This window comes from Schistocerca cancellata, chromosome 1, assembly GCF_023864275.1.
Source record: "Schistocerca cancellata isolate TAMUIC-IGC-003103 chromosome 1, iqSchCanc2.1, whole genome shotgun sequence".
Lineage (NCBI taxonomy): Eukaryota > Metazoa > Arthropoda > Insecta > Orthoptera > Acrididae > Schistocerca > Schistocerca cancellata.
The window spans coordinates 902,000,287-902,024,933 of record NC_064626.1 but is presented as its reverse complement, the minus strand read 5'-3'; the positions used below and the strand labels follow the sequence as shown (position 1 = coordinate 902,024,933).

The following is a 24,647-nucleotide window of genomic DNA, read 5'->3' as shown; positions in this document are numbered from 1 at the left end:
GAAAGCTTTTGGCAAAGTTGACTCAAATACTCTCTTTCAAATTCTGAAGTTGGCAGGGGTAAAAAACAGGTAGCGAAAGGCTATTTACAATTTGTACAGAAACCAGATGGCAGTTACAAGAGTTGAGGGGCATGAAAGGATAGAAGTGGTTGGCAAGGGAGTGAGACAGGGTTGTAGCCTATCCCAGATATTATTCAGTATGTATATTGAGCAAGCAGTAAAGGAAACAAAAAAACATTTGAAATAGGAATTAAAATCCATGGGGAAATAAAAACTTTGAGGTTTGCTGATGACATAATTCTGTCAGAGGCAGCAAAGGACCTGGAAGAATAGCTAAATAGAACGGACATTGTCTAAGGAATATATAAGATGAACACCAACAAAAGCAAATCGAGGATAATGGAATATAGTCAATTTAAATTGGGTGATGCTAAGGGAATTAGATTAGGAAATGAGAGACTTAAAGTTGTAAATTAGTGTTGCTATTTGGCAAGCAAATTAACTGCTGACTGTCGAAGTAGGGAGAATATAAAATGTAGGCTGGTAATGCCAAGGAAAGTGTTTTTGAAGAAGAGAAATTTTTAACATCGTGGATAGATTTAAGTGTTGAGAAGTCTTTTCGGAAAGTATTTGTAGGGATGGAGTGTAGCCATGTATGGAAGTGAAACATGGGCAATAACTAGCTTAGACAAGAACAGAATAGAAGCTTTCGGAATGTGATGCTACGGAAGACTGCTGAAGATTAGATGGATAGATCACGTGACTAGTGAGGAGGTACTGAATTGAATTGGGGAGAAGAGGAATTTGTGGCACAACCTTGACGTGAAGAAGGGATCGGTTAGTAGGAAACGTTCTGAGGCAAGGGATCACAAATTTAGTGTTGGAGGGAAGCATGGAGGGTAATAATCGTAGAGTAAGACCAAGAGATGAATACATTAAGCAGATACAGAAGGATGTAGGGTGCAGTAGTTATTTGGAGATAAAGAGGCTTGCATAGGATAGAGTAACGTGGAGAGCTACATCAAACCAGTATCTGGATTGAAGACCGCAACAACAACAACATTTATTCCAGTTTTGTGGAAGACTTCTGAAAGTTTTTAATGAGATAGTTTGTGAATCTGGCGACAGTACATTGAACAGTTTTACTCCCAGTTTCTTGAAAAGCGGCCTAAAAGATATATTGTTTTTGAAAATAGATTAGATTAGATTTACTTTAGTTGCAATTGATTCGTAGTGAGGAGGTCTTTTAGGATGTAGAACGAGTCGGAAAAACAATAATACATGACAAATATTTACGACTGAAACAAATAAGTTAATGTATCTTCCATCAGTTGCCTGCTACACATCTGATAATCTTTTCCTGCCATAAAAACTCTTTTTTGCCTTATTGGAGCCGCCCCAAAGCTGTATATGGTATGTTATATGGTTATAAAAAAACTGCTTTGTAGGGGATGAGCATCATATTTTCACTCATACATGCCGTAAGTTTATGTAACTGGTATATAAGTCTTGATAATTTAGTGCATGTAGAATATGTGGGGAGGTTTCAAGTTAATTTGGAATCCATGTATACATCCAGAAGTTTAACCAACATACAACCATTGTTTGCATTGCGTAAACTAAAAATTACATTTTCAGTTTTATTCTGGTTTATAGTTAATTCAGATGATGCTGAGGGAATTAGATTAGCAAATGAGACACTTAAAGTAGTAAAGGAGTTTTGCTATTTGGGGAGCAAAATAACTGATGATGTAGAGAGGATATAAAATGTAGACTGCCAATGACAAGGAAAGCGTTTCTGAAGAAGAGAAATTTGTTTACATCGAGTATAGATTTAAGTGTCAGGAAGTCGTTTCTGAAAGTATTTGTATGGAGTGTAGCCACATACGGAAGTGAAACATGGACGATAAATAGTTTGGACAAGAAGAGAATAAAAGCTTTCGAAATGTGGTGCTACAGAAGAATGCTGAAGATTAGATGGGTAGATCACATAACTAATGAGGAGGTATTGAATAGAATTGGAGAGAAGAGAAATTTGTGGCACAACTTGACTAGAAGAAGGGATCGGTTGGTAGGACATGTTCTGAGACATCAACGGATCACCAATTTAGTATTGGAGGGCAGCGTGGAGGGTAAAAATTGTAGAGGGAGACCAAGAGATGAATACACTAAGCAGATTCAGAAGGATGTAGGCTGCAGTAGGTACTGGGAGATGAAGGTTGCACAGGATAGAGAAGCATGGAGAGCTGCATCAAACCAGTCTCAGGACTGAAGACCACAACAACAACAACAGTTAATTCAGTGTCTTTAAGCCAGATACTAGAAGTTCTTAGGTTGTCTTTGCTTCATTCCTTCAGGACCTTTTTGTGATTTCCAGCTCAATGAAAATTGTATCATTAGTGTACAGTACAGATATAAATGGCATGGTACTAGATAGGTGATTAATATAAACAATAAGGGTCCCAGTATGGAACCCTGATGCACACTTCTTAAAACATCTAGGAATCCATACCTCATACTACTAAAGTGTACCTTCTGCTTTCTGTTGTGATGATGATGATGATGATGATGATGATGATGATGATGATGATGATTGAAAGTATTGGTACAAGAAAAATAGGATGGTAGTTACAGAACATGACTTCATTTTTTTGTATAGAAGAATAAATACTGTTGTACGGTTTATTATTACTTGAAGTGGTTGTAGTATAATGCCCACCATCTTTTTAATAACAACATTTGTCAGACCAAACAGGTCATGATTTTGAATTGCTGAGTTTTGCTAAAGCTATTGCAATGCTAGTGACAACAATTTGTGCCCCATTTGTGGAGATGTTGCACGTTTATTGTGCGATGTAAATAACTTTGTTTTTCTAGGTCTTTATTAATGGCTGATTTATATGTGTCATTTTGTTGCATTAGGTGAGTTAATAAAGAAGTCATTCATTTCATTGGATGTGATATTGGCTGTGTCACTAGTGTTTCTATTAGTATTACTCAGTTCCGATCTGATAATTCTCCAAACAGCCTTGCATTTTTTTGTGATTGCTGGATATCGTTCTTATTTGTCATTTGTTTCAGTTTTATAATTTCTGATCTGTACCTCTTCTTTAGTTGAAGATACTGAAGTCGGCCTTCTCTGCCATTCTTTGATCTGTTATTAAGACTGATGACATGTGTTTTGAGTTTTCTGAGGTTAGACGTGAGCCATTGATGTGAACTTCTGTAATTACTTTTGCTTAGTTTCCCCTTTTGCCTTTAAAATACTTTAGGACATCTGTTATTAAACATATTAGAAACAAGATTGACAGCACTGTCATAAGCTTGTCATATAACAATCGTAAATTGGGCCAGGAAGTTGGACCATTCTATCATACACCACTGTGATCTGAAAGCATCGATACGAGGTCTCTTCAGAAACTTCCTTAACTTTGTCCACAAAATTTTAGTATGCTTTACTTATTGTGCATGGTCTTCTTCAAAATAGTCTCCTCCTCAATTGATACGCCACTCCCAACACTGTTTTTGCTACCAGAAGCAGTCTTGGTAAGCCTCTTGCTGGATCCTGTAAAGCAGCATATGCAAATTTTCTTTTATCTCATCTATTGTTGCAAACAATCGTCCTTTCAAAAAGGTTTTCAACTTCGGAAATAAAAATAAAAAAAGTCCACAGGGCCATACAATTCTCTTAAGAAGCATCTCGCTCTCATTTGCACAATCCGAAAGCTCTTCACAGATTGTGAGGTGAATGTCTGTCTGGTCTTCACTCATGAACTGTGACACGAACTTGACAGCAACACGAGTCATTCCAAGATGCCATGTCAGAATTTCATGACATGATCCAACTGAAACATTACATTCTTCTGCAATGTCTCGGACAGTCATCTTTGATTGGCACACACAGTTTTGTTGATGTTCCAGGCATGAGCGTCGTTGGTAGACACCAAAGGCATCTTGAATGTGGGTCATCTTTAACTTCCATCCGGCCATTTTTAAATCATGTGAGTCATTTGTAATGCTGAGTACAGCTTAAGCACAGTTCACTGTAGCCTTCCTGCATCATTTGGTGTGTCTCTGTAAAGGAGTTTTTGAGTTTCATGCAAAATTTAATGCAGATTCATTACTTCTCTAACTCTGCCACCTTGAAATTCACAAACTGTGCAACGCAATGTTCTACTCAATACTGCACTGAACAATAACCGAAAAACATATAACAATGAAAGTTCCGGTAGTTACACATTAAACACAGGCATTGTAAGGATGCCAACTGCATTTTGCTCCAGCACACCATTGGCACAAAATTATGAACTTTTTGAATGGACTTTGTATGAGTATCGTTAAAAACTTTAATTTTTATGGGTCGTAAATGTTGCTCTATGGGATTTTTTGTCATAAATTTAAATCAACTCACTTTATGACCTGATATATACTTAGTAAAAAGTCCTATTTCATGTATATTTCTTTCTACTTTTGTTGTCTAGACATGGTAGTGTCTTGTTGGCTTGTTATGTGCACAAAATATATTGTGTCACTTGAGGACATTGGGCAAGTATAGCTCCTTTGTTTGTGTAACCCTAATGTCAGTGTTAATATCCCCAAATATTAAAATTTTATGTTGATTATATTTTTACGAGTGGGAGATTGTTCAGTCTAGTGCCTCTGTGAAGATGTCAATAGTGCTGTGAGGGATACAGTATATAGACACTACAATTAGTCTGGGATCTGACAGTATCATAGCAGCTACCTTAAATACACTTTCAGTGCAGAAATCATTTTGCCAAAAAGCTTATTGCTAAGGTATGCTGAAGTAGCTCCGTAGTTGTTCAGACATCTACGAAATTTGATACTAAGCAATAGCCTGATGCCTCGTGAAAATATAGTTCATTCTCATTTAGCCAGTGTCCATTAATACCTAGAACAATTTTTTTCTTTCTCCTACTATAACATTAAGATCATCTACCTTGTTTTTTAAACATCTGATGTTGATATGCAAAAAGACCATAGAGGTATTACAAGATAGGCGGAGATCTGTCCTGTCTGAATGCAGTCCACTTAGCACTTTGTCAACACAGTCTCCGCATTTAAACTAAAAAAGAATTATGGTGAGGTTTTTGATTCCACCCTAACATTTTCTTTGTGTTTAATACATGAGACTTGTTTACTATTATACAAAGCACTTACTTGATTACTAGACGTAACCTAGTCCATTTAAAGGTGAACCATGGTGAGTGTGGAATCTGCACCCAATTCAATTTACATTGATCATATTAATGTTTTTGAAGTGTTTACCTACATTTTTGAACTGTTGTTGGGAGGTTCCATTTGGGTCTCTTAGTTGGGTCACAGAGCTTGCTCAGCAATGAAGTACTGTACATTCCCAAGTTCGACTTTGTTTTTGTTGATTCACATTTTCTGTCTGTTTCATTGTAGTCATTCAAATGGAGACAGTTGTGCAATGAAAACTTTAGATAGCAAATGCTATGTATTCTGCTTTTCATGTTATGCTTTCATGCTGGAACTAGAGTAGATAGTAATGAGTGGGAGCTTAGGACAATTTTATAGCAGGAATGGTAAGAACTTGAATGTAGTCAGTACTGCAACTGTGGTAGTTGTTATTGAAATATGTATTGTAGTCCATTAAGGTAAATAGAAAAATGATTAAGTCTGCTATCAGATGAAGACCAGTTGGAGAGACGGTCAACATTCTTCAAACCATCTGTATAGGGAATATTGGTAAAAGCTAAAGCTTGTGTTATTGTCGATCAGTATTGTTGATGGGTCAGAGAATGTCTGGTATCCAGAAAATCAAATGTTTACATATGCTCCTCAAAGACATCAAGAATTAGTGACTGACATTCATATTATATTGATTATGTAATTTTGGGACCAAATAGGCGTATATTGAGGTGACAAAAGTCTTCGGATAGCTACTGATATCATGTCAGAACTCCTTTTGCTCAATGTAGTGCAGCAGCTTGACGTGACATGGCCTCAACAAGTGGTCGGAAGTTCCCTACAGAAATGTTGAGCCATGCTACCCTTATAGCCATCCATAATTGCAAAAATGTTGCTTGTGCAGTATTTTATAACCCAACTGATCTCTCGAATATGTCCCATAAATGTTCGATGGGTTTCATGTTTGGCAATCTGGTTGGCAAAATCATTCGCTCGAAATGTCCACAATGTTCTTCAAACCAATCACGAACAATTGCAGTCCAATGACATGGCACAATGTCATCCATAAAAATTCCATTGTTGCTTGGGAACATGAAGTCCATAAATGGCTGCAAATGGCCTCCATGCAGCTGAAAATAACCATTTCCAGTCAATGATTGGTGCAGTTTGACCAAAGAACCCTGCCCATTCCATATAAACATAGCCCACACCATTACAGTCACCATCAGCTTGCCCAGTGCCTTGTTGGCAACCTGGGTCCATGGCTCTGTGGGGTGCAAAGCACACTCTAACACAATTCCCCTCAGCTCTTACCAACTGAAACCAGAACTCGTCTCACCAGGTCATGGTTTTCCAGGCCAGGGTCCAACCAATAGGGTCAGAAGCCTAGGAGAGGTGCTGCAGGTGACGTTACACTGTTAGCAAAGGCACTCATGTTGGTAGTCTGTTGCCATATTCCATTAACACCAAATTTCACTGCACCATCTTAACGCTTATGTTTGTCTTGCATCCCACATTGATTTCTGTGGTTATTTCATGCAGTGTTGCTTGTCTGTTAACACTGACAATTCTACATCTACATCTACATGGATACTCTGCAAATCACATTTAACCACCTTCACAATTCTCTATTATTCCAATGTCGTATAGCGCGCGGGAAGAATGAACACCTACATCTTTCCGTACGAGCTCTGATTTCCCTTATTTTATCTTGGTGCTCGTTCCTCCCTATGTTAGTCAGTGTCAACAAAATATTTTCGCATTCAGAGGAGAAAGTTGGTGATTGGAATTTCGTGAGAAGATTCTGTCGCAATGAAAAATGCCTTTCTTTTAATGATGTCCATCCCAAATCCTGTATCATTTCTGTGACATTCTCTCCCATATTTTGCGATAATACAAAATGTGCTGCCTTTCTTTGAACTTTTTCAGTGTATTCAGTCACTCCTTTCTAGTAAGGATCCCACACCGTGCAACAGTATTCTAAAAGTGGACGGACAGACAGGCATAGTGTAGGCAGTCTCCTTAGTAGGTCTGTTATGTTTTCTAAGTGTCCTGCCAGTAAAACGCAGTCTTTGGTTAGCCTTCCCCACAACATTTTCTGTGTGTTCCTTCCAATTTAAATTGTTCGTAATTGTAATACCTAGTTATTTAGTTGAATTTATGGCTTTTAGATTAGACTGATTTATCGTGTAACCGAAGTTTAACACGTTCCTTTTAGCACTCGTGTGGATGACCTCACACTTTTCGTTATTTAAGGTCAGGTGCTACTTTTTGCACCATTCTGATATTTCTTCTAATTCAGTTTGCAGTTTGTTTTGATCTTCTGATGACTTTATTCGTTGATAAACGACAGCGTCATCTGCAAACAACCGAAGACGGCTACTCAGATTGCCTCCCAAATCGTTATATAGATGAGGAACAGCAAAGGGCCTTTAACACTACCTTGAGGAACGCCAGAAATCACTTCTGTTTTACTCGATAACTTTCCGTCAGTTACAACTAACTGTGACCTCTCTGACAGGAAATCACAGATCCAGTCACATAACTGAGACAATATTCCATAAGCATGCAATTTCAATATGAGCCGCTTGTGTGGTACAGTTTCAAAAGCCTTATGGAAATCCAGAAATAGGGAATCAATCTGAAATCCCTTGCCAATAGCACTCAGCACTTCATGTGAATAAAGAGCTAGTTGTGTTTCACAGGAACGATGTTTTCTAAACCCATGTTGACTGTGTGTCAATAGACCATTTTCTTCGAGGTAATTCATTTTGTTCGAACACAATATATTTCTAAAATCCTGCTGCATATTGACATTAACGATATGGGCCTGTAATTTAGTGGCGTACTCCTACTTCCTTTCTTGAATATTAGTTTGACCTGTGCAATTTTCCAGTCTTTGGGTACGAATCTTTCATCGAGCAAACGGTTGTATATGATTGTTAAGTATGGAGCTAATGCATCAGCATACTCCATAAGGAACCTAATTGGTATACAGTCTGGACCAGAAGACTTGCTTTTATTAAGTGATTTAAGGTGCTTCATTACTCCGAGGATATTTACTTCTACGTTACTCATGTTGGCAGCTGTTTTAGATTCGAATTCTGGAATATTTACTTCGTCTTCTTTTGTGAAGGCATTCCGGAAGGCTGTGTTTACTAACTCTGCTGTGGCAGCATTGTCTTCAATGGTATCTCCATTGCTATTGTGCAGAGAAGGCATTGATTGTTTCTTGCCACTAACATACTTCACATACGACCAGAATCGCCTTGGATTTTCTGCCAGGTTTCGAGACAAAGTTTCATTGTGGAAACTGTTATAAGCATCTCGCATTGAAGTCCGCGCTAAATTTTGAGCTTCTGTAAAAGATAGCTAATCTTGGGGATTTTGCATCTGTTTAAATTTGGCATGTTTGTTTCGTTGTTTCTTCAACAGTGTTCTAACCCATTTTGTATACCAAGGAGGATCAGCTCCGTCGATTGTTAATTTATTTGATATAAATCTCTCAATTGCTATTTCTTTGAATTTAAGCAACATCTGGTCTACATTTATATCATTAATTTGGAATGAGTGGAGATTGTCTCTTAAGAAGGCGTCAAGTGAATTTTCATCTGCTTTTTTGAATAGGTATATTTTTCGCTTATTTTTCGAGGATTTGGGGATTACAATATTCAATCTTGCTATGACAGCCCTGTGTTCACTAATCACTGATTATTTGTTGCTAAGAGGTCAAGTGTGTTTTCACAACCGTTTACTATTCGCATGGGCTCATGAACTAATTGCTCGAGATAATTTTCAGAGAATGTGTTTAGCACAACTTCGGATGATATTTCATGTGTACCTCCGGAATTAAACATGTATTTTCGCCAACATATCGAGGGTAAAGTAAAGTCACCACCAACTATTATCGTATGATTCGGGTACATGTTTGAAATCAAACTCAATTTTTTTTTTTTTTTTTTCCTTTCAGCAACTGTACCATCTGAATTGGGAGGTCGGTAAAAGGATCAAATTATTATTTTATTCCAGTTGCCAACAATGACTTCAGCCCATAATAACTAACAGGAAGTATCTACTTCAATTTCGCGACAAGTTAAACTACTTATGACCACAACAAACATGCCTCTGCCAACCATGTTTAGCCTATCCTTTCGGAACACTGTTAGGTTCTTCACAAAAATTTCAGCTGAGCTTATATCCAGCTTTAGCCAGCTTTCCTATAACAATTTAAGCATCAGTGCTTTCTATTAGCTCTTGGAACTCTGGTGCTTTCCCAACACAGCTACGACAATTTACAACTGTTATACCAGTGGTTCCTGTATCTATGTTTTTCCTGTGTTCAGCCTGCACCCTTTGTGACTGAAGCCCTTCTTGTGTTTTCCCGAGACCCTCGAACCTAAAAAACCGCTGACTCCACGCCACACAGCCCTTGCTACCCGTGTAGCCGCCTCCTGCTTATAGTGGACACCTGACCTATTCAGCGGAACCCGAAACCCAACCACCCTTTGGCGCAAGTTGAGGATCTGCAGCCTACATGGTCGCAGAACCATCTGAGCCTCTGATTCAGACCCTTCACTCGGCACTGTACCAGAGGTTCGCAATCGGTCCTGTCGACTATGCTGCAAATGGTCAGCTCTGCTTTCATCTTGCAAGTAAGACTGGCAGCCTTTACCACTTCCGTTAGCCACTCGGAACCAGAGAGAATCTCTTCTGATCCAAAGTGACACACATCATTGGTATCAATGTGAGCAACCACCTGCAGTTGGCTGCACCCTGTGCTCTTCATGGCATCCAGGAGGACCCTTTCCACATCTGGAATGACTCCACCCGGTATGCACATGGAGTGCACATTGGATTTCTTACCCCTTTGTCAACCAAGTCCCTAAGGGGCCCCATAACGCGCCTAACATTGGAGCTCCCAACTACCTATAATCCCACCCTTTGCGATTGCCCGGATCTTGCAGGCTGAGTGGTTTCCTCTGAAACAGGACAGGCGATAGCATCTGGCTCAGCAACAGTGTCAGCCACAGACAGCACCTCGAAACTGTTTGTCAGACAAACCGAGGAGGCCTTATTTGCGGCCACCTTGGAAGTCTTTCGCCACTTGCTTTGCCCCGGGGCAACCTCCCACTCGACCACAGGTGAGGGGTCAGCCTTAGTGCGAGCAGTAACTGGGTTGGCCACCGGTGAGGACTGATCAGAGGACACTGATGTGCTGGACGTCCGTTGGATCCCCACGGCCGGCCCACAACAGTGGTGCCCATCCACTGCAGCCTCAAGCTGTGTAACCGAAGCCATCACAGCCTGAAGCTGAGAGCGAAGTGTCACCAACTCGGCTCGCATCTGCACACAACAATTGCAATCCCTGTCCATACTAAAACTATGCAGATAAACAGACTATCAGCACATGCTGCGCAATTCTACTGTAGAACCTGCCGAAAACACATGAACTGTGTCTAGTAATAAGCAGATATTCAAAAACCTAACTACCGAAGCACTCAGGTGAAACTAAATAATTTGACCCTGATTTGGAACTTGTAATATGTCACAAAATCGGTTTACTTTCTGACACAAACGAAAACGCGAGAACTGTGGCTATTAGATGTTAAATTTTCACGCAGAAACTCAAGAAACTAAACTATTAAAGCGCACAGACGATATAATAAAATTCGCTCCTGGTTAGGAACTCGTAAATGACAAATGCGGTTACTTATCTGTTGCTGCGTCTGTCGTGGTTGGCTACTGCTGCCTGCCTGACTGACTGACTAACACCAACAAGCAGTCACACTAGTTTCCACGCAAACGCCACTGCTCTCAGTCGTTAAGTAAGGCCATCGACCACTTTGTTGTCCATGGTGAGAGGTAATGCCTGAATTTGGTATTGTCAGCACACACTTGACACTATGGATCTTGGAATATTAAATTCCGCAGTGATTTCCGAAATGAAATGACCCGTGCTTGTAGCTCCAGCTATCATTCTGCGTTCAAAACAATAATCATGTCAGAAATCTGTTCACATGAATTACCTTAGTACAAATGACAGCTCCACCAATGCCCTGCCCTTTCATGCCTTATATATGTGATACTATCATCATATATGTATGTGTTTGGATATGTCAGTATTCCATGACTTTTGTCACCTGAGTGTGTGGATTTGAGATGGACTATGAAGCTGTATGGATTCAGTTGTGAGATGTTGGTAGGATTAATGTTAATCATGGAGTGTGATAATGGTGACAGATGATGAAGTGTTACACACTCAGATTCACATTTGCCGTGGTTAAATATTTTCATTATGAATATTGTCATTGTGGATTATAATGACAGGTTATATGACTGACAAGAGCAGTTGTTGAACTTGGGATATTGTTAGGGACCTCAGTCTACATCACATGAGAATGTATAAAAATTTATCTATACTCAGTTCACTCTGAATAAAAGATCCTAAAACTGGCTTGTAATATGTTGTTTTTATTTAGAAAAATTGTGTTGGTATAAATGGGCTTCCTGGATGGTAAGATGGAGTCCTTGAAAAACAGATTCATGACTGTATTATTGGCAGAAATTGGTGTCTACGTTACACTCAAATTGTGCTCTTGTAATGTGGAGTTGTATTTACAAGACAGAGGAGTGAAAGTTGTTGTGTAGTTTCTGTTGGAAGCTGTAATGTGATATAAAAAGGAATGGCTCTAGTGAGATAACCAAATACAGTAGAAGTCTTGGCAACTGTCTGTGATATTTGTCCTGGTGTTGCAAAAATATGATCAGTTCAGTGGCGGATAAAACTCAGGGAAACGTTAAAAGCAGTCTGTAATGGAAGTTAATGTAAAGTAGAATTTTTTTTTTTTTTTTAAATCATCTGTGCGAGTGATATTGGTTGAGAAATGGATGTTGGAATCATAAATACACCAAGAGGCTGAGACTGATACAGTCAGGTATTTCATCCAGAGATAAATAAGTATTGTCAAAGGGCAAGTGAGATACAAGAACAAGGTATTTGAATGATATTGTGGTTGTTGGACTACTGTAATTGTTTGTCTGTGAAATCCTACTTGTACTACCTGAAGGCTGCAAACATGAAATTCAGAATTTACAAGAGTTTCTGGCTAGAACTTGCACCCCCTTAATTCTTCTTTCTGAATTATTGTGGATAAATTTTTCCTCGACAATAAAAATTCATGTCATATAACCAATCCCAAACTGAATTAAAGTGTACTGTGTGAGATACATTTCTGTCATTAAACTATAACTTCCCGCTTATCATGCAGTATTGCTAGTGTGCTGAAATGTTTGTACATTACTCTACTAACTATATTGAAGGTTGTATTTCTACAGCGTGTTTACCAAAAATACTTTCTGTCAGAGTCTAAGCATATTTCATTTTTGATCTGTTGTATATTTGTGAATTATTTTTGTGTTCTAAATTTAATAGGCTCTTTGCTGAGTTCAGTGCTTGGAAACGGAAGGAAGTTCCACAGCTGTTTGGACACAGATAGTGACACAATTTGTTGCCTGGCCTTACAGGCACTGACACATCTTCTTTCCTGGGTTCCTATTTCATCATACATTACGCCAAATCTCGTAGCCTCACTTTTTCAACTAGCTAGCATTACGCAGGTAAGTTTGCTGTTATACTTTTATTTTTCTTTACTCACCTCAATACAAAATACAATCATTGCAATAATTACAGACTAAAATTGAAATATTAGAAACCCCTGGCATTTTATCATAGTACTTATGTTATAGGTAACTACAGGATGTACAAGCCAGATGGCATTTTCTCGTACTACTTTATGTATATTTTGCGTAGGTAAATTGATTCTTTAAGCTGCATTAGATTCTCTGTTAAGAGAGATTTGAAATAACAAATTTTTTGGCAACATTACTTAACTTGGTGTGAAAAGTAAATTATTGGTAAAAGTAAGTACATGTAATGAAAACTGTTCTAGATAAATGAAGGAACAAAAGAGTGAAAAATATGCCATACACAACATAACTTTAAGAAAATTAGTTTAAGGTGCAAGTAACTATTAAATTCTTTCAGTTTTAAAAGTGTAATGTGTTAAGTATAGTTGTCCACAACCTGAAGATTGATTGGAACAACCAATTGCTTTACTAGCTGTTACAGATGGCATGACTTTGCCTTTCTGCACCTATTAACTGATTTAGCAACGGCACAATGAAAAGACTGTCGGAATGTTAGCTTTCAGCTAACAAGCCTATGTCAAAAGCAGGCCACACGCACATGTACGCGCGCGCACGTGACACGCTCACATGCATGACACAGTCTCTGGCAGGTGGAGCCAGATTGCGAGCAGCAGGGCATTGTGGGAGAGGCAGCCATGTGGAGGAAGGAAGAGGCTGGGCTGGGCTGGGCTGGGGTGGTGAGGGGGAAGGATAGCTATGTAGGGGTGGGGGACAGTAAAGTGCTGCTGGGAGCGTGCAGGACAAGATGGAGAGTGGGGCAGCTTGATGCATTTTGGAAGTCAGATGGAGAATGTGGGGGGGGGGGGGGGGGAGGACTAGTGGAAAAGGAGAGAAGTAAAGAGACTGGGTGCATTGGAGGAATAGAGGGCTGTGTAGTGTTGGAATGGGAACATTGAAATGGCTGATGGGTAAGGACAATGACTAACAGAAGATTCAGACCAGGAGAGCTATGGGAACATAGGATATATTGCAGGGAGAGTTCCCACCTGTGAAATTCAGAAAAGCTGGTGTTGGTGGGAAGGATCCAGATGACACAGGCTTGAAGCAGTCATTGAAATGGGCATTGTGTTGGTGGCGTGTTCAGCAACAGTGTGGTCCAGTTGGTTCTTGGCCACATTTTGTTGGTGGCCATTCATGTGGACAGGTAGCTTGTTGGTTGTCATGTCCATGTAGAATGCAGCACAGTGGTTGCAGCTTAGCTTGTAAATTGCATGAGTGGTTTCACAGGTAGCCCTGTCTTTGATGGGATAGGTGATTTTGTGACAGGACTGGAGTAAGTGGTGGTGGGAAGATGTATGGGATGGGTCTTGCATCTAAGTCTATTAAGGGACGTGCGCTGTGAGGCAAGGGGTTGGGATCAGGGGTTGTATATGGATGGACGAGGACATTGTGTAGGTTCGATGGGTGGCAGAATACCACTGTGAAAGAAGTGGGAAGTATAGTGGGTAGGACACTTCTCATTTCAGGGCACGACGAGAGGTAGTTGAAACCCTGGCAGAGAATATAATTCAGTTGCTCCAGTCTTGGGTGGTACTGAGTCAAGAGGGGAATGCTCCTCTGTGGCCAGATGGTGGGGCTTTGAGAGATCTTGGATGACTGGAAAGACAAAGCCCAGAAGATTTGTTTTTGTACAGTGTTGGGACGGTAATTACAATCTATGAAAGCCTCAGTGAAACCCTCAATATATTTCGAGAGGGACCACTTGTCAGTACAGATACAATGGCCATAGGTGGCTAGGCTGTATGGAAGGGACTTCTTGGTATGGAATGGGTAGCAGCTGTCGAAGTGGAGGTGTTGCTGGTGGATGGTGGTTTGATATGGATAGAGAGGGACTGATGTAGCCATCATTGAGGTGGAGGTCAGCATCGAGGAAAGTGGTTCGATGGGTAAGGTAGGACAAGATGAAGTGAATGGAGGAGAAGGTGTTGGGTTCTTGAGGAATGTGGACAGGGTGTCCTCACCCTCCATCCAGATCACGAAGGTGGCATCAATGAATCTGAATCATATGAGGGGTTTGGGATTCTGCATGTTTGGGAAAGATTGCTCTAGATGCCCAGTGAATAGGTTGACATAGGATGGTACCATGTGTGTGCCCATAGCTGTGACCCAGATTTTTTTGAAGGTAATGCCTTAAAAGGAGAAGTAATCGTCGGTGAGGATATAGTTGGTCATGATGACTAGCAAGGAGATTGTTTGTTTGGAATCCGTCGGATGTTGGGAAAGGTAGTGATCAATAGTGGTAAGGCAATGGGCTTAGGACTGTTTGTGTAAAGGGAGGCAGTATCAATAGTGAAGAGCAGGCCACCATATGGTAAAGGAACAGAAACTGTGGAGAGTTGGTGGAGGAAATGGTTGGTATCTTTTATATGGGAGGGTAGGTTGTGTTTAATAGGCGAAGGTGTTGGTCTATGAGGACAGAGATTCTGTCAGTGGGAGCACAGTAACCAGCCACGATAGGGTGTCCTGGGTGGTTGCGTTTATGGACTTTAGGAAGCATGTAGAAGGTAGGAGTGTGGTGAATGGTAGGGGTGGGGAGAGAGATAGATTCGTGGGAGAGGTTCTGGGATGGGCCTAAGGATTTGAGGAGAGACTGGAAATCCTGCTGTATTTCTGGAATGGGGTTGCTGTGGCAGGGTTTGTAGATGGATGAATATGACAGCTGGCAGAATCCTGCCAGGTAATCCTTATGGTTCAAACAACAGTGGTGGAGCCTTTGTCAGCAGGTAGGATTATAATATCGGGATCAGTTTTTAGGTGATGGATTGTGGATCTTTCAGTGGATGTAAGGTTAGTTGAGGGTCCACGTAAGGTTCACTACTACTGTTGCACCTGCTCCTCCTCCTTCTCCTCCTCCTGCTGCTGCTGCTGCTGCTGCTGATAATAGTAATGATAACAAAAGAGAAAGAGAAAGAGAGAGAGTGAGAGAAACAGGGGTGGGGGGCAGGATGGTGGTGGGGTTCACTACTACTATTGCACCTGCTGCTGCTGCTGCTAAATAATAATAATAATAATAATAATAATAGTGACAGTAGCAAATACGAAACACACATGACAGAAAAAAATCACAGCACCGATAAAGAGTTGTTTGTTATAAATGAAAGTTGGTAGACGTGTTTCTGCATCGGAAATATGATGTCTCTTCAAATTTTGCACCACACGCATAAGAGTGGTACCAGTAGTGCCGCTATGAGGATGCAAATCAGGTTTGCTTTAAATGCATATTGTAACGATCGTGAATGTCTAATACGATAAAGAAGACATTATCAACATCTCATTGTCTTTGAACAAGGTCGTGTAATAAGGCTATGAGAAAGTGGATGTTCGTTCTGCAGTATTGCAGAAAAGCTTGGCAGTAATGTAGCCACTGTAAGTGATGGCTGGTAGAGGTTGTCAGGAGAATGTTCAGTCGCAAGAAGACAGGGCCCCATCTGCCACATGGCACTACCAAAAGGGAAGGACATTGTGTTCGACGTCTGGCTCTGGAACGTCATACTGCACCTGCTGTAGCAATTTGAGCAGCATTTGGCACCACAGCGGCACAATGAACTGTTACAAATTGGTTACTTCAAGGACAGCTCTGAATGAGATACCCTATAGGGTGCATTCCACTGACTCCAACTGACTGCCATTTGCAACTTCACTGGCGTCAGGCAAGAGCTTATTGGAGGGTAGTGTGGAGCCATGTTGTGTTTTCTGATGAAAGCTGAAACTGCCTAAGGTGCCACTGATGGCTGTGTGTTGTTTAAGAGGAGACCAGTTGAGTGCCTCCAACCAGCATGTCTGCATGCTAGGCACACTGGACCTACCTCTGGAGTTATGGTCTGGGGTGTGATTTCGTACAACATAAGGAGCACTCTCATGGCTATCCCATGCACCTTGACTGCAAATTTGCGATACGATCTGTTGTGCTGCTATTCACGAACAGCATTCCAAGCTGTGTTTTCCAACAAGATACTGCTTTCCCACATACCACTGTTGTAACCCAACATGCCCTAGAGAGTGTTGACATGTTGTCTTGGCCTGCTCAATCAAGAGATCTGTTTCCACTTGAGCAAATAAGGAAAATTACCAGATTACAACTCGAGTGTCATTCGCAAACAGCACTAGTCATTCCTGTATTGACTGACCAAGTCCAACAGGCATGGAATTCCATCCCACAAACTAACATCCGACACATGTAAAACACAATGCATGTATATTTGCTTGCTTGTATTCAACATTCTGGCAGTTACACAGGTTATTAATGTATCAGCATATCACATTTGCAGTGGCTTATCTCACCCTCACATCAACCTGTGATCTTGCATTGTTAATCACTTACATATGTCACCTAGACAAATGTATTCTCAAAATTTTGTTACTCTGCTTTAATTAGTTTTGCTGTTATGATAGTTTTCCATTAGTGTATTTATGGGAATAAAATATTTAGAGTGAGTTCTGAGGGAGAGAGATTGAAATAGACTGTACCAGCTAATGTCCAGGAAATGAGAGAGGCCTGGTGGGAAAGAAGGATAGGCCTACATAGTTTTAATGGGATAAAGCGTGTGTACAGAAAAGGTGAAGACATTACTGTATTGTTTTTTTAATAAATATATCATTAGCTGTCTTTTGAAACTGGAGATTTTAGTTAGCGCTCTGATATGGTGAGGGGGATAATTCAACATTTGGGTCTCTTGCTACTGAAAAGGCCGTGGAGAAATCTGCTGGGTTTGTAGTAGGATTGAAAGATTTTTACTCTGATAGGAATAAGTGTTTCTGCTGTGGTGTTCTGAGAAGGATGTTAAGATCGAGCAGAGATAAGAGAGACTGCATACAGTGGTAAAACAATAAAGGAGATAGTAAATGTAAACAGCACTCGCAGGTAAGACCTTACGCCTGTTCTGACTGGCTGACTGCTGACTACAAGACAGTATTTGGGGGCAATCTATAGTTGTGGGAAGTGATAAGTAGGCCAATCCCTCCAGCCTTTATTGCCATTCAATGAATCCTGATGGTATTGCTTCTTCTTTATTCAAGCAGTTCTCATTTGACCTCGCAAGGCCGAGAGGACTGCATTCCAGGCACCCCTACCTCAGAATAAAGTCTGAAGTACTGGAAATGGAACCCAGGTCTTTCCGCACTGAAGGCAGCAACACTAGGCAATCAAGAGAAGACAGTATGTGTAGAAAACTTTGCAGTAGTGTGCATGTGGCCAGGATAGTTGGGCATGTGATGACGAGATCAATCAAAAATTTGAACATCACAGATAAATCATATGTAGGCATTCATCACCAGCTCCAAGTGCAATGAGATTTCCTGAGAAAGAGCTGGAAAATAATATTACTGTAATCATACATTAGAAGTACAAGCATTTGTACAAATTTCTTTTCCAGACAAAAAAGCTTTTTATATTTCTGTAGGACGTGGAGAGATGCTGATGTGTTCTTGCGCATTGTAACTATGTGTTCAAGCTTGTTTAGATTTACATCTATTATTACTCATAGACTCTTTGTAGAAGAAGGTAAATTTATATTTATACCATTTAGGATTAAAGATGGTATGAACTTTAGGCTACTGAGCCTAGAATGGTGAACCTGATCATCTTGAGTTTTAGGTGGATTGTGCTTTGATCGTATATTCTGTCACCATTTTGATAATTCACACAGGTCAACATTCACATCCTTGATAAATGTCTCAAGGTTCTGACTGTTTATTGTAAGTTTAATTTTTACAATCACATCCTCTACCATACAGGAGTCTTTCCCTCTGTTTAAGACTCCTGTCCAGTGTTTTATAACTGTAGAAACAAAAGTTAATTTAACACGTATATTCACTAATATGAAGTACAAAATAAACAACATATTCTGAACATGTTTACACAGTTCACTGAACACTGTCACAATGTTGTGAGATGCACCAAGATTGTCTTGTGGCATAACAAACTGTCATAAAAAGTACAAAAACAGTTGGTCGAAAAGATGAAGGAAAAATAAAACCCAGAAGCCTAAATAGTTTACCTTGAATGAACAGTCTGAACAGCAATATTGAGGATAGCACATGCAGCATTCCATCAGGTGATAAGTATGTGGTGTGCTGCCCCTCTTTAAACCTCAGGATTAGGAGAAGACTAGCCCACATGAAGCATCAGAGATAATGCCATTGATTCTGACACGCATAATGTGACAACGTACAGAATTACTAACATGCGCATCTGTGTAGTGTTGTCATATGTCTGCAGTAATAGCAAGTTACCTCTGAAAAAATCATCACACTCATCCTTACACGTGTTTTCTTACGGTACAACAGCAAAGACAAAATTAATAATATTCGCTATAACAATTCATATTGTGTGATATATGTTTTTTTGGCTTGGTCATTTGTCCGATGAGCGGCACAAATATATGGAAAGCTATTTTGGCATTTTGTAGCAGTTGCAGCGCGCGCGCGCACACACACACACACACACACACACACACACACACACACACACACACACACACACACACTAACGAGGAAACATCACTGACTTGACCTCATATTTAAGGAGAAAAATGCATATTTGCAAGGTATCCACCCCAGCAGTTGCCCCTATGCTGGAATCAGGACCATAATGCTGATAATATCCAGTTATGACCATCAGAAAGTACAGCTTTTAAATATGCAGGCACACTGGTTGTTATTAGCTTTGCCCCACTGCAGCTGCTTTTATGTGTGAGCACGAAGCACTGTACTGTGGATTGAAAAAGAGATTTGTGAAATACTGTTTTGATGTTTCTAACGTGCTTCTTTCATTGTGTCAAAGTGCACAGTTTCTAACCTGTAGGTGTTAGTAGAGATCTCTTTGCTTTGAACATTTTTTTGTTGTGATTCACAAATGCATTGTAAAGGAATGAAATGAGTGTGACGATATAGAAATCGTGCTGCTATTTCATTATTTAAGTCACTGTTGTGCATTATTTTCTTTAGATTTTAAAGCTGCACTGTGAAAGTGAAGTACAGGGTGTCCCATTCAAACCTCCCTGATTTCAAAGGCCCAGGAAAAAAACCACAGTAGATACAACAATGAAAATGCACCACATTCTAGAGAATCTCAAAGAATATATTTATTTGTCATCAATTCACCTCTACATGTGAAGCATTTGTATCTCAAAGAATATAGAGTCCAAATTCAATTTCTTGCCAAGTTCTTAGTAACATTTCTTCTGTTATTGTTCCAATCACATTGGTGATACAAAGTCGCAATGTAGAAATATCATCCACTTTGGTCGCATACACGGAGTCCTTCATGAATTTCCACATCAAGAAATCAAGCGGCGTGATGTTGGGTGAACATGGTGGCCAGGCAATGGGTCCTCTGCGACTGATCCAACGATTGGGAAATTTCCTATCCAGGAACTTGCAAACAGCCACTGACCAATCCGGCGGAGCTCCACCTTGTTGAAAAATGATGTTTGGTTGCAAGTCTTGTATCTGAGGGTACACAAATTGCTCCAACATGTCCAGATACACTGACCCATTCACTGTTTGTTCCGCAAAGAAGAACGGTCCAACAATCCTGTCATGCATTAGCCCGCACCAGATGTTTAGTTTAGGGCTATCACAAACATGTTCAATGACAACGTGCAGATTTTGTGAACCCCAAATCTGAACATTGTGCCTATTAACCCTTCCTGATAGATGAAAGGTTGCCTCATCTGAGAATAAACATCTTTTCAGGAAGTTGGCATCCATATCAATATGCTGCAGCATATCCGCAGCAAATTGTTGTCAGTGTGGTTTGTCGTTCGGCATCAGATGTTGCAGAATTTGCACTTTGTAAGCACACATACGAAGACACTGGTGAACTACACAGTACAATGTTGATTGAGGTACATCAAGTTGCCTAGATGCGTGACAGATTGACTTACATAGGCTTCTGAGAAAAGTTTGTCTGATGTCCTCCACTGTCTCTTCTGAAACGCTGTAACGTGCACCGCCAGAATGTTTCAGAACACTTCCTGTTGCCAGAAACTTCCTATACTATTCCTTAATTGTTTTCACATCAGGTGGATCACATTCATATACACAACGCTAATTTCTTTGCACAGTAATCAGCGATTTTGTTTCTGCAAACCACATTACTGCTTACAAGCACTGCTGTGGAGTTGCCATTTTCTCTTCATGCGACCATGCTGCATTCTGGTGACAACACTTGGCATTTCTGATGCGGGAATATAAATTCTTTGAGGTGCTCTAGAATGTGGTGCATTTTTAATTGTTGTATCTACTGTGGTTTTTCTCTCCTGGATCCTTGAAATCAAGGAGATTTGAGTGGGACACCCTGTACATTTGCAGGAGATGCACAATTCCTCAATGTCAGCAGCATGATTAAACTGTCAATCAAAAATCACTAACTTAATTTCATAATAGTTCTTCAGTGCTTAGCTTTATTCATTTTGATTTTGAGGTTAACAGAACACCTTGAATGACTAGAGATAGGATGTTCATTTTCACAGGACGTGTACATTAGTATGTTCTACAGAAATGATTAGCATTTGAACCATGTCAGCCCACGGGTTCAAGGTCAACATTGTGGCACAACACCACCCACAGGTAAAATGTGCCTGCGACTCTTGTTTTCGTGGTAAGCCAAAGGTGTGACTTGAGCAGACATAAAGGATACCTTGCAGATGTATGTGCGAACCGTGTCATCAAATCAGAGTGTTTGAAAGAGGGCGCATTATTGGCATGAGAGAATGTGATGCATCCATCTGGGAAACTGCTGCTCATGTAGGACCAAGTGTCTCAGCAGTGGCTGTGTGCAGAACGGTTCACCAAAGGCTGTAGAACACTATGAGATGGGTCAGGTCACACTGTCCAGCCAACCTCCCAAGAAGATCGACATCTCGTCCTAATGGCATTGCAGGACAGATATGTGTCCTCCTTGGCCCTGGAGCAACAGTGTAACACATCGCACACTATGAGGGGTGACAGTCTCTTGCTGTTTATTATGGCATGGGTTATGTGTGCGTCGTCCACTTCTCCGCCTACCTTTGACAAATGTGCAGAAACATGCTAGACAGCAGTGTTGTATGGAATGACTTTGCTGTGGACAGGAATGGCATCAAATACTGTTTTTGGGTGAATCCAGATTCTGTTTGTTTGAAAATGATGACTCATTTTGGTTCGCTGCAGCCAAGTGGAGCGACATCACAGTGACTGCATTAGTACAAGACATACAGCGACAGCTCGAGGCCCTATGGTAAGGAGTGCTATTGGGTACAACCACAAATCACAGTTGGTGCATGTCCAGGATGCTGTGACCAGTGTGACCTATGTGAATGACATCCTGTGGATGGCACGGTGGTTAGCACACTGGACTCGCATTCGGGACGGCGACGGTTCAATCCCGTGTCTGGCCATCCTGATTTAGGTTTTGCTTCAGGCAAATGCCGGGATGGTTCCTTTGAAAGGGCACGGCCGACTTCCTTCCCCGTCCTTCCCTAATCCGATGAGACCGATGACCTCGCTGTTTGGTCTCTTCCCCCGAAACAACCCAACCCCTCTCTGTGTCGATGTGTCAGCATCCTGTGACCTGTACCCATACCCATTCTGCACGACACTAGACACCATTTTTCAACAAGCCAATGTGCAACTACATGCTGCTGCACAAACATGTGCCTTCTTGGTGTCACAAGATGTCAGCATTTTTCCCTGGCCCACCAGATCACCAGACTTGTCACCAATCGAAAATGTTTGTGATATGTTGATAATGACAGGTGCAGAACTGTGACCCAGTGCCGGCCACCATAGATGAACTTTGGAACCAGGGGAATGCAGCACGGATGTCTATACCACAGGATGTCATTTGCACATCGTATAGTCATATACACATCCATGCCATCACGCGTGGAATACGTTATCAGGGTTCATGGCAGATCCAGTGCCTATTAGGCAACAGGTCACTTGCTAAACCAAGGTCACTGAAATACTATTCATTTCTGCTGTACGTGCTAATGTACATGTCCTGTGAATGTGAATATTAATGTCCCCTCCCTAATCGTTCTAGTTGCTCTGCTTTTCTGAACATTATGTGTGTGTGTGTGTGTGTGTGTGTGTGTGTGTGTGTGTGTGTGTGTCTGTACTACTTTGACATATTATGTATTCCTTGAGATAAATACAACTGGTTTTTGCAAAAATTTGAAAGCTGTACTTTCAGAAGGTCATACCTGTGTTCTATGGATTGATGGGGCTGATGTCTTGCAAGTGTGCCTTATCCTTCTTAAAATGTGAAGTAAAATTGATGATGTTTTCTTGTAAGTTGAACTTTTTGAGCAACATTGAGGAATGCAGTTTATTATTTCTCCATATAGAAATCACATTCATCACTTGCTGTTCAAAAGACTTCAGTGGGAAATGATCAGATCTCATGCAGCATGTTGCAGCAACCAAAATTAGGCACTAAATAAATTCTCTTGGCCACCACATAGCCAACTTTATCTGATATTAAACTTTCCAAATTTGTCATAGTAGGTTATCTTGGAGTTGTCTTCACAAGCTACATAGGAAAAGACTGTAGACTGCATTGCTATCGTACCTCGACTGACGACCTACGCTGAAGGAAAGATCTTCTGCTGGGAAATTCTAGAAGAGCCATTGCAAGTTTGACAACCTGTGTGTAAGAACTGGAAATGCAGTAGGCTTTCCTATGTGCATAACACTGTGTGTCATCTTTTACTTTGGAGAGACCTGACACTAAATGGATGAACAATATTGCCAGCAGCTCAAATTAGGCTTGCATAGATTTCTTTCCTCATAAAATTTCCCTTCCCCAATTATTTTTCAAGTATTGATTCAGTGGTATTCTTTCAAATAGATTTTAACAAGAGAGTTGTAGCAGGTGTTGTTTTAGGAGGAATACAAATTGTATACAACAGTGAAAACAACACACCTCCAAATCAAAGGCACTGTGCATGATGAGAGTCGTTGTTTGGCTAAAAGGTGCTAGTAAACCCAATCCCATAATCAACCTCTGTGCCAGGGTGGACGACACAGCTTCCTATCCAGTAGTAATTAATCCTAATCTGTTTTGCATGGAGTATGTGTCTGTTCCATAATCACCAATGTTCCCTTACTGCTACTTGTCCATCATTGGAGCAGGATTTCATTATTAGCTAACGATAAGGTTATTCGAGATTTGTGGAAGGCAAAACGAGTAGCACTTGGAGTGGATACATTTAATGTTCTATTTTCCTCTTCTAGATTACACAGTGTCTGTGCTCGATTAGACAGCATTAACATCCTTGCTGTCTGCAATAAGCAGATCCTCCTTTTTACAAATTTATTCCATTAGCACATTAATGTCCTTAATACTCTGGATTCTGTAGAAGCAAAGTGTAATTTCAGGCAGCTTTAAGTATTTTGAAAAGATAATCAAATTTTTTTTTAAATTGTTGTACTGTGTTTTAAGTGAGATGTGTGATGATAAAGTAATCTACATGAATGGTTCTAAACACTAAGATTCTCTTAGTGATCTGTTGTAGACCCTGTATGTGTCCCTAGATATGGCTGCCAATAAATTCACAATATTCAGTGCAGAACTGTATGGAGTTTGGGTGTTATGGCTCTGATAAGTTGTGTTTGTGTTGTTTGGGATGATTTCACTTCAACACTGTGAGTGTTCTGCATACTGTTCAGCATATGTATCTAGAAGAGAAATGTTTCCAAAATATTCAACATTATCTTCTCCACACTAATCAAAGTGGAAACTGGACAGTACTAGACTCTTGCAGGTCTGAAGCTAATGT

At 40.5% G+C, this 24,647-nt stretch overlaps 1 protein-coding gene across 2 annotated transcripts in view; it reads left to right on the top strand.

Annotated features, from left to right (window-relative positions):
- The window catches only part of LOC126190902 (exportin-6-B), a 348,598-nt gene that overhangs the window by 157,585 nt on the left and 166,366 nt on the right, over positions 1 to 24,647 (top strand). For both annotated transcript variants that reach the window (XM_049931537.1, XM_049931530.1), the window contains exon 6: positions 12,608 to 12,792. In XM_049931537.1, the coding sequence (XP_049787494.1) occupies positions 12,608 to 12,792 (185 nt within the window). The remainder of the gene's footprint in view (positions 1 to 12,607; positions 12,793 to 24,647) is intronic.